The 12927-nt window shown below is 39.2% G+C and overlaps 1 protein-coding gene across 1 annotated transcript; it reads left to right on the top strand.

Moving 5' to 3' along the window:
* Positions 1–8474: 8474 nt before the first annotated feature.
* LOC105035293 (uncharacterized) lies at positions 8475–10739 on the top strand. The gene has a single exon (XM_010910816.3). The coding sequence runs from the start codon at positions 8755–8757 to the stop codon at positions 10468–10470; it is 1716 nt and encodes a 571-aa protein (XP_010909118.1). The 5' UTR covers positions 8475–8754; the 3' UTR covers positions 10471–10739.
* Positions 10740–12927: the final 2188 nt, after the last annotated feature.

Raw genomic sequence — 12927 nt, 5'->3', positions numbered from 1 at the left:
TGGCTTTGTCTTTAAGTGAGAAGGAGAATAAAGTCAATCTAAGTGCATCATCAGTAAAATTTTGAATTTTTATTGTAGAACAAATTTCTAAGAACTTATCCAGATGCTTGTAAGAATCTTCATTAGTATTCCCATAGAAAGACGGAAGCATCTGGATTGTGGTCGACTTGATCTCATAGTGGCTTGCAGGGATATCAGATAAGTAGATACAAGTCAATGGGTTATAGGTGGAAGGAATAAAATATTCTTTCATTTGCCTAGATAGTTCTCTAGGATCTCCAGCCATCTGATTTTCAGGTTTAATACGAATCAACTGCTCATCTCAATATTGGGTTCAACTAAGTCAGGATAGAGAGATCTTCTACCTTGCATATACTAATGCAAACCCTAATGTATAATTCAAGTTTATTTTGTTTTCATTTTTTTTTAAGAAAAAAGGAGAGAGAAGAAGAAAGAGCCTAGACCTAGATACATAAGGTGGGAAGAATTAGTTGTAGTTTAGTGTTAATTACAATCAAGTTAGCAAACAATTAAACCTAGATACCTATGGATTTCTTAGACCTAACAGTTCAATGTAGAGTGGCTTAGCTTAAATGCAAATTGGATTTGTTCTCACTTCCTTCAACTAGCCAGGTAAGAGGTGGGATCATGGGGGTCCTCCAGTTGCTTGCTTTAGACACCAATTGAATTGGTCAGGTAAGCTAACGGAACCAATTAAATAACCATAAATCTACTTAGACTGAGCCTTTATAACCTCTAGCCTTAGACACCAGTTTCAGGAGTGAGTCCGGACTTACTTTGCACTTGACTTGACCACAATACTCAGAACTGAACTCAATTAATACTAGGGGCCAATGTCTACATGATTTTAGTTAGGCTAGGGTTAATGTGGGATGCTGGTTGGTTATTTTTTGGGCCAAGAAAGGATAATGAAATCCTCACCTTATCTTGTTATGGTTGTTGCCCTTAAATTGATTTGAGACGAATATGCACAATCAATTTCAAACAAGGGGTTCTATGCAACTAAATTAGATGCATGAAACTAATAAGACTTGAAAGCTTACCTTATCTCCAGCGATCATCAAAAATAAATCTACAATGATGAATGCTCCTAAAAATTAAATTTCTACTCTTGTCATGCAATTTTTATTAGGTTTATGTGGATAAATTTTAGGTTAATTAAAAATAATAATAATTAATACTAAAAAAATAGTTAAGGCTAGGGTTAGGATTGATCTCACCAATTTGGAGGCTTTCTATATCTTTTTTTTTTTTAATTTTTGAATTTTTTTTCTGCAAAAGATAAAAAAAGTTAGTAAGCAATAGTGATGACAAAATCAAAGAAATCAAACATTAAAATTGGTGCCTTCCCTGACAACGGCATTAAAAATTTGATAGGGTAAAGATGCTGTCGTTAGGACACCGTGATTGTCAATCAAATTTTGACTTCAATAAAAATTAAAAATATATAGAAAGTAATGAGTCGGATCAAATCCACAGATAAGGCAGAATTTTGATTTGAAATCTTTGATTTTATAAAAAAAAATTTGGAGAAAGCAATTTAAGTCAGAAAATAAAAATTAAAAATATGAAAAATAAATCAGATACTAAGATCTACTAACTAGATCCTAGCATCTACTTGCAATAAAAATAAATAATAAAAATTTAAAAAGTATAAAAAATAATTGGTACTAAGATCTACTAATTAGATCCTAGCATCTACGTGCAAAAAATAAAAGACAAGAATTTAAAGTATAGGAAAATAAATTTTGCATTAATTGAAATTAAAATTCAAGTATAAAAATTTAAAAAAAATAATAAAATAAAATAAAATAAAACTGTAATAAAGATTTGAAGTTGATCGGGCAAGTCTCATCAAAAGAAGGTTGATGACCTCTCCATCTTCCATCGTACTCTGTAGAGCGAACCGACTTCTCTCCTTCTTTTCTTTGGATCCCTAAAGCTATTTAATTTTTAAAAAAAAAATTTTTTTTATACTTTCTATTCATTTTTTCTACTCACAAAGCTTATTCTCAGATCTCCTATTTATAGATGAATTTTTTATAATTTTTTGGTAGAAAAAAGAGTCCTAAAACCCTTAAAATCATATTAATCTCCTTAAGAATATTCCTGGCTGTTAGATCTGGATTGGACCGCTCAGATCTTCTCAAAATCAGTCTTTTACTCCTTATCAGGGTCGGATTCGATTCTGACCGTTCGATCATGCTTCAGATGAGATCTAGACCATCGAACAGTGCTTCTGATCTCCTATTCAAAGTTGGGAGCATCCTCAGTTGTTGGATCTCTTGATGGATCACTTCTGGACTGTCGGATCGCGCAAAAGAGTCCTCTTATAAACCGATAATGAACAGCAACCATTGGATCTAAGTCGGATTGAATCTCAGCCATTGGATCGCATCCAGGATCTTTCTCTCACTGTGAACCATGCCTGTGGACCATGTGAAGTTTCTTGTGGACCGCACCCTGGCTCTATGGATCAAGCAGTCAGTCCACTGTACATCGAATGCTATTTTCTTTGTTTTTAGGATATTTTAGCTCCGTTTTCACTCTGATTTTCACCTGAAAATTAAAAAAAATATGCATTAAATTTTTCAAAAATTTTTCTTCATTTTGATATTTAAATTACTCAATTAAATTAACATATATTTTTTTATAAATATATCTAATTTTATATTTTTTAAAAATCACTTATTTTTTTAAAAAATTTAATAAATTCATGAAATTAAATTTTTTAAGAAGATGTTAGCACCATAAATTATCAAAATACCTACAATAAATATAAAAATATATCACTTATCAGCAGCTGACTGTTATACCCTTCGTAGGGTAGCATCGAGGAGTCATTATTGCTGCGGACCTTTTCTATTTTCTAATCCAACTACTGACCGAGCTCTTGGAACCATCTTTCAAAATCAATTTCATAGATAGTACTAGCCTCAGAGCGCAAAAGAGATCAACATCTGAAGGTTGAGTCATGGCCTGACTGTGCGCTTAGAGATCGTCGCTTGGTTGGTTACTGGGTCTTAAGGTGACTTTGATATGTCAACCTCCTCTGTGGACTTTGAGGAGGCTCCTACGGCTCCAATTGAAGTGGTGGCTGTGGAGCTGCAATCAAGACAGGATTCTGCGGGAGCACCACTACGAAAGGCATAGGCGGCACCACCGAGGAAACTGTATGATGCACCGCTATAGGGAGTGCAGGGATATCCTAAGGAGGCTGTGGCACCACCTGAAAGGGCACGAGAAAGATCTGGACCACTTGGATCGTGATCATCAGATGTTGAACTTGTTGGAAGAATTGACCGAATTGATCGACCGTGACTGATGCTGGTTGAGCCGGTTGAACCGATGGAGGAATTTTCGATGCCAGCGGTGGAACTTGATTGTCAGCTTGGCTGGCCGCCTATCGGGAAGCAGCAGCATTAGAAAGTCGGGAAGATATCTGTCTTGGAGTCATGAAGCTAAATGTAGGCCCTTCCTCTATCTATTGCTGTTTAAATCGATCGAGGTCAGAAGATAGACATCTGGACATCTCGTGCGGTGATGCTGATGCTGGAGTGATCTGCAAAATAAGTCTCAAACCGGAGGTTATAGCTCCGATGAAGATCTTTCGATGCTCAAGTCAGAAAAGCAGAGAACAAAAGAACAGCAATAGATTCCCTGAGATAGATTTGATTGGACTTACCTAGATCCTTGAGGCTCTGGTTGTTTATATACAAGAATGCAAGACAGTTGGGTTGTTAGCTGTGAGATTACACAATCTCAAAATCATCGGACCGTTGGACATACCAAACTAGATAAGATAATTCAGCCTTTAATCACTCCCACAAGAATAGAAGAGATGGTTACGTCAAATCTTATCTATTCGGGATAGACAGCTGTCGCACACGTTGAAGAGATAAATCGACTGAGGAGCTCATACACAGATCAGACTTCGGAGATGCCTCAGCTCAGTATGGAGATGGATTTCTCAACTCATACGATGATCAGCGATCGTATTGATGACTCTAAAATTTGAAATATTTTATGATATAGCTCTGATCCAAAATATTCACGATAACCACTGTAATATATATATTATATATATATATATATATATATATATATATATATATATATATATATATATATATATATATATATATATATATATATCCACTAACTGACCAGCTTTTTTGGCAAAACTTTACCCAACTAGATATCTTTCTTTGAAGCTTGATTCAATATCCAAAATTATTTACCCAATACCAGGGTCGGCCTGGGGGCAAGTCGAACTGGACAACTGCCCCAAGCCCCCAAATTTTTTTTTTGGTAAACCAAACATCGTTCTCCCGAGTCTCAACTCCCAAATGGCTCCCAGGTCCAGCAATGGCTTTTCAGCTCTCATCACCTCACACTAGCATTTTTCCCTTGATTTCTCCCTTGATTTCTCATCGCCTCTCATCACCTCACAACGTCTCCCTTGATTTCTCCCTATTCTGCTGTTCACCGATGGTTCTTCCTTACTTTGAGCACCAAAAATCCAATCAAAATACGTCAAAAAGTCAAGTAAATCTCTTTAATCCTCCTCCTTCAATCTACTATAGATTTTAAGCTTGATTTTTTATCGATTTATTGTCAGAAAAATTCTTGAAATCTTAGTTGAGCAAATTTTTCTATTTTTTATTTTTTTATCTTTTCAGGCCATCGTCGGTCATCGGAGCCTGTGGTTGTCATCGTCCAATCATCGGAGATCGCCTGTTCAGTTGTGGGCGGTGTTGACCAAGAAGGAGGATCTCCCTTGCGGCCTTGCCTTAGGAACGAGGGGATGAGTCCTCTGTTCTGTTAAAAAAAAGAGAGAATCCTTTATTTCACCGTGGAAGAAGAAGGAAAAAAAAATGATCCACAGTCCACACAATAAAAAAAAAAGAAGAAAAGATGATCCACACTGTTTTATTAAAAAAAAGAGAGGATGAGTTCTCTGTTTTACTGTGGAAGAAGAAGAAGAAAAAAAAAGAAAAGATGGTCCACAGTGCACACAATAAAAAAAAATGATCCACACAATATAATTGCATGGCTTTGTTGATTATGATCTGATTGGTTTAGGCATATAAAATTTGGTCCGTCTATATGAGAGTCTCAATCAATGGGTCAACATCCTTGCATATGATGGAATATATTTAATTTTGTATACTTAGGACTTATTTTTTTAAATAAATATAATTATGATCTTTATATCCATCTTATTTTTTTGGATAGCTTGTGGTTTTACTTTACTTTTTTATTTCTTTTTTACTATATCTTATTCTTAAAATAATTGATTAATTATCATATTTTATTTTTTAGATTTAAATTCTTATTACAATTACAGTAACTTTTATTCAAATTTTATTCCATCAAAAAAGTCTTCAAGCAAGTTCTATTATTCTATCAGAAAGTTTAAAATCAGATTCCATTGTTTTAAACTTCAAATTTATTGATTACTCATTTTAGCTAATATTTATTATTTTATCTATAAAAATGATACCTAGAAAATATCCTTCAGATCACGAAAAACTTAAGAAAATAAGAATAATTGACTCAATCATTAAAAAGAGGTCTTGATAAATTTATTATAAGTAAAAAAAGTGATGTAGTTGAAAATTCAAATAATATTGCTAGTAAATTTGTCAATAAAAATACAAATATTATTTATGAATTAGATAATAATAATAATAATATTAATAATGATAATAATACTAATGATAATATTAATAGCACGGATGATTTCATTAATGGTGATAAAAATTTAATGAATGAAAAATCAAGTGAATCAAATACTTTTGACATTTATGATCCTAAAATATGAGATAGTCTTGATACAAAGTCTAAAAATTTACTAATTGAAAACGATCCCAAAAGAGATATAAATATAATGTTCCCTCTTGATCAATATAATAGATATTTTTCTTTAACATATTACAATCAAACTTTACCAAATGGAGAGCAATATGACCGAAAATGGTTAGTATATTTAAAAGAGTTAGACAAATTATTTTATTTTTATTGTAAGCTATTTGAATCAAATGATAATAGTAGTAGAAGTCAATTAGCAAATGATGATTTTAAATATTAAAAATATCTTAGTAAAAGACTTAAAGCTCATGAAACTAGTAATGATCATATTCATGATATGACCACTTAGATTGATTTGCAGAATAGATTTAAAAAAATTAAATAATTGATAAATATATTCAAGAGCAAATTAATAAAGAGAAGGAACATTAGAAAAAAGTGCTATTAAGAATAATAGCTACTGTTAAATTTCTTACTCAAAATTCTCTAGCTTTTTATGAAACAAATAAAAAAATTTATCAAAATAGTAATGGTAATTTTTTATAATTAATTGAAATGATTGCTATTTTTGATCCAATTATACAAAAATATCTTAGATGTATTCAAAATAATAAAATTCAATATCATTATCTTAGTCATAAAATTCAAGATGGATTAGTAATTATATTAGTATCTAATATAAAAATTTAATAATTAAAATAATTAAAAAAGTAAAATATTATTCAATTATACTTGATTATACTCTAGATATAAGTCATCAAGAATAAATATCTTTGATCATACGATGTGTGAATATTTCAAAAAAATCAATAACAGTAGAAGAATACTTTTTAAAATTTTTAAAAATAGATAATACATCAGGTTTAGACCTTTTTAATGAATTACAATCTATTATAGAAACTTTTGATTTAAACATTGATGATATAAGAGGACAAAGATACAACAATAAATCTAATATGAAAGAAAAAAATCAGAGAGTACAAAAAAGATTATTAAAAATAAATTTTAGAGTATTTTATACACCTTGTGCTTGTCATAGTTTTAACTTAACACTTTATGATATAACTTCATCTTGTAGTAAAGCTAATTTTTTTTTTTAATGATATAATATATATATAATGCATTTGGTAGTTTTACAAAGAGATGAAAAATTTTACTTAATAATGTATCTAATTTAATATTAAAATTATTATCACAAATACGTTGGAAAAATCGCGTTGAGAGCGTCAAAGCAATAAGATTTCAAACTCCACAAATAAAAAAAGCTTTATATCAATTAGCTGAATTTTGTGAGAATCCAAAAATAAAGAGCGAAGCTGAATCTTTAACAACACACGAACTTAAAAATTTTAAATTTTTATTAGGAATGATTATTTAGTATGATATATTATTTACTGTTAATTTAGTTAGCAAAAATTTACAATCTAAAGATATGCGTATAGATGTTACCATTGATCAATTAAAAAGATTAGTTTCATTTTTTTTAAGAGATATAGAGAAATTAACTTTACTTCTGGTATGATTTCAATTAAGAAAATTACAAATGAGATGAGAATTGATCCTATATTTCGTATAAAATATCAAGTAAAAAATAAATAAATAATTTGATGAAAATGTTAATATAGATATTGAACAATCACCAGAAGAATCATTTAGAATTAATTATTTTTTATATTTAGTAGATCAAGCTATTTTTTTATTAAAACATAAGTTTGAATAATTTCAATTATATGAAAATAATTTTAGATTTTTATTTGATTTCAAAATATTAATTTCATTAGATGAAAAAAATTTAAAAAAATCTTATCTTAATCTTCAAAATATTTTAATAAATGATAATCATTATGATCTTTATGGGATTGATTTATTTTCAGAATTAAAAATTCTAAAAGTAATTATGTCAAAAAAAAAAAATTACTATGAATATACTTAATTACATTAATAAAATAAATTATTATCTAAATGTATCAATTACTTATTTTTATTTAAAAAAAATTTTTAAAATTAAAATTATTAAAATTATATTTACGATCAATGATGTTACAAAAAAAATTAAATGATTTAACGATTCTACCTATTGAGAAAAAATTATTGTCAAATATTGATTATAAAAAAATTATAAAAAAATTTATATTATAAAATATAAATAAATTAATTTTTTAATAATAATTAATATTTAAAATATATTAATTTTTAATAAAATAATTTTATTTTTTAATTTAATTTTAGATCTAAAAAAAATATCAAAATCGATCATGTCCAGTACGCAGATCAAGCCTTGTGATAGCAAGGGAGGACGTGATCCTGGCCTAAATATTCTATCTACGGGATTCGTTGACTAGTTGTGGTGCGGTGGATCATGTTTCCGTGGCCCGTCAAACCACGGTTCGCAAGCCATAAAGTACTTTATATTTATTTTTGTTGGGCAGCTAATCACCCTGTTTTCTGAAATCCTGTGGATTTTAAATCTGTCAACCGACGAGGAAAACCATGGGCAATTTGGGGGCAGCAGCAGGTTTAGGGAGTACCAGGATCCGAGAAGCGGCCAGTGGGCCCGGTCGACGAAGGCCATCGTTTCTTCGCAGGAAGGATAGCAAAACCACCTATACGTGCATTTACCACCAAACTCAAAACCGGCGGCACCCACAACTCCATCCTGCCCACGACGAGCGAAAAGGGGGAGGAGAGAAAAAAACACCCATTTTCCAGCTCTACCCCTGTCATCATCTTCTTTTTCTTGCTCCAAGCTGCAGCGAGAAGCAGTTTGATCGTCTTGGTGTGCAAATCCACCGTGCTGTCGTAGCGGTACCGGTCTTGGTTTTCTTTCGGTGCGCGTAAATCCGTGTGTCCCTCCCACCGTCCTATCCATCCTGTGTATTTGGTAGAGCCAGAGGAGGCAAAATTGTTAAGCGGCATAGCATGGAAGGAGGCGGTGGCATGCCCGGGGGAATGCTGCCGAGCACCATGGGCTCCGCCGGATTGCTCGGCCTGGAGATGCCCCTCCACCCGCATCAACACCCGCAGCAGCAACAGAAGCAGTTCCTCCACCCGCAGCAGCAGCAGCACATCTTCCCGTTCCAGCCCCCCCAGTCCGGCAGCGATATCGACCACCAAATGAGGCACGCCACCTCTTCCTCCTACAGCCCCTACAGCGCCAGGGGGAAGCAGCAGCCTACGCTGAGCTCCGAAGACGAGCAGCAGCCGGGACTCGGGGACGAGGGCGACGGGGCGAGGCGGGTGTCCTCGCAGTCGCCGACGCCTTCTCCGTGGCAGCGGATGAAGTGGACGGACAGCATGGTCCGGCTCCTCATCTCGGTGGTCTACCGCGTGGGGGACGACGGCGGTGGTGGGGGCGGGCCCGAGGGGGAGCCGCAGCAGCCCCACGCGGCCGCCTCTGCCTCCTCTGTGGCCAAGGGCAAGAAGGGGCTGGGGACATCGGCTTCGGCGACCTCGGCTTCGGCTCTGCTGCAGAAGAAGGGGAAGTGGAAGTCGGTGTCGCGGGCGATGATGGAGAAGGGGTTCTACGTGTCGCCGCAGCAGTGCGAGGACAAGTTCAACGACCTGAACAAGCGATACAAGCGGGTGAACGACCTGCTGGGGAAGGGGACGGCGTGCCGGGTGGTGGAGAACCAGGCCCTTCTCGACACCATGGACCTCTCCCCCAAGGCCAAGGAGGAGGCCCGCAAGCTCCTCAATTCCAAGCACCTCTTCTTCCGCGAGATGTGCGCCTACCACAACGCCACCGCCACCGCAAACTTAGCTTCCGCGCCACCTCCGCAGATGCAACCGCCGCCTCCACTGCACGCGGATCACCAGCAGCCCTGCTTCCACCACCCACCGACTGCAGTGTCCGTGGGGAAGCGAGGAACCACGGCTGTGGAGGAGGATGGCATGGCAACTCATGAGGAGGACGAGGACGACGACGACGATGATGTAAACACTGAGGAGGACGACGACGATGATGACGATGACGAACAGGAAGATGACGACGACGAGACGGATTACCACCATAAAAGCAAGCGCCGCGCTCACCACGGCGACGGCCACCACCAGCACCAGGGGAAGCTGGAGGAGGCGGAGGACGAGGACAACAAGGGATTGGTGGGTGACCTAGGCAAGGCAGAAGGGGCAAAGAGGGCTCGTAGGATGTTCTTGGGGGGCTCTCCCCCTCTCTCGCTTTCCCTGTCGTCGCCATCTTCGATCTCTACATCGATGCAGCAGCTGAAGAGCGAGCTGATGGGGATGGCAGGAGGCGGAGAGCAGCAGCAGCGGCAGTGGCTGAAGAGGAGGGTGGTGGAGCTGGAGGAGCAGCGAGTGGGGTACGAGAGCCGGGCTCTGCAGCTGGAGCGCCAGCGTTTCAAATGGCTCCGCTTCAGCACCAACAAGGAGCGCGAGATGGAGCGGATGAAGCTCGAAAACGACCGCCTCCGCCTCGAGAACGAGCGGATGCTGCTTCTTCTCCGCCAGAAGGAATTCGAGCTCCTCGGCGGCGGCGGCGGTGGTGGGGCCGACAACCAACTCCAGCAGCAGCAGCAACAGCTAATGCTTCAACCCGCCACAAATGCCAACCACAAGCGCCCTACCGGGGATCACCACCTCAACCCGTCCGGCGATCATATCTCAACCGCTGCCTGAGTTCATAAAACAGAGAGCAACGGTCGAGCGGATATTGGCAGCACCGCCGTCCCGCCTGGCCGATTGACGTATGCATTCACTGCCTTGTTACGTGCTCCGCGATGTCTCTGCATCATCAATGCAAGCAAGCACAACAATAATATATGTCGTGCTTGTTTTCTCTGTAATTTTGCTCCACTACCATACAAAAACTCATGTAACGGTATCTTCGAAATCATCTTCTGTTTGGATATTTGTAACAACGAAAATGAAGAAATCTATTGTTCTCATATCGAGCCGGTGAGATCTGGCAGGGACCCCCGATCTGGAGTACGATATACCGCGGTCAGGCCTTCAAGATGCCTTCACGAAGTGTATTCATGTGCAATTTAACAAAGCAACATAAAAATCGGGAAAAAGAATTGCCTAAGAGAAAATATAAAGTATCTATTTTTTAAATTTTAGCCGAAAATAGAACTTTTATCTTTCAAAACTGTTTATTTTGATTAAGTTCAGAATAAATTATTTCCCGAGGAGAAGAAGTAAATTAATTCATTTATTCCAGATTTATTCATTCTGCTTTCAAATTAACGCAGGCCAATAAAAAAAATGGAAATTGGGGGGAAAGAAAAATCAAAGCATGGTGTTGTGCATGGTCAGCAGATAATCCGTTCAATGGTGACATACTTATTCGACACGTGAATGGAAACCTGATCAATAGCGACATATTCATTTAAAAGGAAAGAAGGAGTGACATTAATAGAACAGGAATGATGTAGATTCCGACAAGCAAACCTCCGGAATCCGGGACAATAAATGCCTTGTAACTCCAAAATACTTGATCAGAAATAAGTTCGAACTAAAAGTAACCATGTCTTTGTATTATACAAAAATATGGAAATTTGCCTGGGTTTTTCTCTCTTTTTTTTTTTAGTAACAAAGGAGCTGAAAGCTTTCATTAAAAAGCTTGGGTTTTTGGTAGGTAATCCTTGTAGGAAGCAAGTTGCATTAAGCAATCAAAAGTAACCATATGTTGGAGAATATCCATCGACCGACCGACCGACCGACCGACGGCCGGAGCGACCGACCGATCACCGTTCAGCCGACCGATCGATCGACGGGCGCCATCACCGGCCAATTAATGGCCTATAACCGACTGAGGATGTGTCGGTCAGGCATACTTTTCCTGTTTTCCCGACCGACTGAACCAGGGAGTCTGATGGCCGACTCACGTAAGACTCGCTGACCAACAAAGGGGCCCGAATCTCCACCCGACGCCACACAGCTGGCCACCGACCTAGAGTCGGTCGGCTCCTCCGATCGCCGTACAGCCGCCAGAGCTTGTCTGTCCTGACAGCAACATGCGGCACTGCCACCTAGGGCATTATCCCGCCTAGGGCATTGTCAACCCTAGTGATTTGACAGCCCCACGACGATATGACACTTTTACGGCGACTCTGACAGTCTACAATGAGTTGACAATTCCTCAATTGTCCGCGCCATTAATGGCGGCGCCATACCATGCTCCACTATATAAATCGGGGAAGGCAACAGTGCAGGGGACCTCCATTTCGACTTTGAAACCACAGGCTTGCTCCCCTCTCTCTCTTTCTCTCGATTGAGCTCTCTGTCTCCATTTCACTATTGCCCAACCACCTCTCTGACTTGACCGTCGGAGGGTCCCCCGCCAGAGCCGCCTCCGGTCAGTGTGAACTTTTCTTTTTGCAGGCGTTCGTTTCCCGGCGATCAGGCGACGAGGGGATTGGCCGCAACAGATTGGCGCGCCAGGAAGGGGAAAGGCAGACACGGCACCAAGCCTTCCCAAGCAGAAGATACTGATGACGAAGACAAGAGCCCAACGATCGAGGGTCACCGGGTCGGTGAGACGCTCTTCCCGCCGGGAAGAGGCCTCTCCGCCACCCTCAGCGGTGGAGCCCAGCTCTCCACACCCCGTGGTGACCACGGAGGCGCAGATCGCGGCCATCGTGCGGCAGATGACCGTACTGACGGACGCGGTCAAGAGCCTCCAGCAACAACCGGCGGCCCGTTCGATGCCCTCCAGGAGCAGCCGCCGGCGCCCGCGCCGATCCCCATCACCTCCGTGCGAGCGCCCGCAACAGCGCTCCCATGGAGAGGAGGAGGGACGGCCACGGCGTGACGCCCGACAGTCCCAGCAGCTCTCTCCTTCCCTGCTGGAACGGACGAGGAAGGAGAAGCGACCGCGAACGCCGTCCGTCTCCCTCTCAGAATCTTCCGGAGACTCCACTCCTGGGGTCTCCCAGCACCGACGGACGGACGACTACGAGTGCAGGTTCGAGAAAATCGACCGTCGGCTTGCGCAGTTACAGGTGGACGGTCAGAAGTCTTCGAACGACGTCGACTTCCAGACCGTCCAACCTCTCTCCCGACTCGTTCTCGACGAACCGATCCCCAGTCGGTTCAAGATGCCGCACGTGGAGCCGTACGATGGCTCCACCG

Source organism: Elaeis guineensis, chromosome 9 (genome assembly GCF_000442705.2).
Source record: "Elaeis guineensis isolate ETL-2024a chromosome 9, EG11, whole genome shotgun sequence".
NCBI classification, from domain to species: Eukaryota; Viridiplantae; Streptophyta; class Magnoliopsida; order Arecales; family Arecaceae; genus Elaeis; species Elaeis guineensis.
This window is presented reverse-complemented; position numbering and strand designations above follow the sequence as displayed.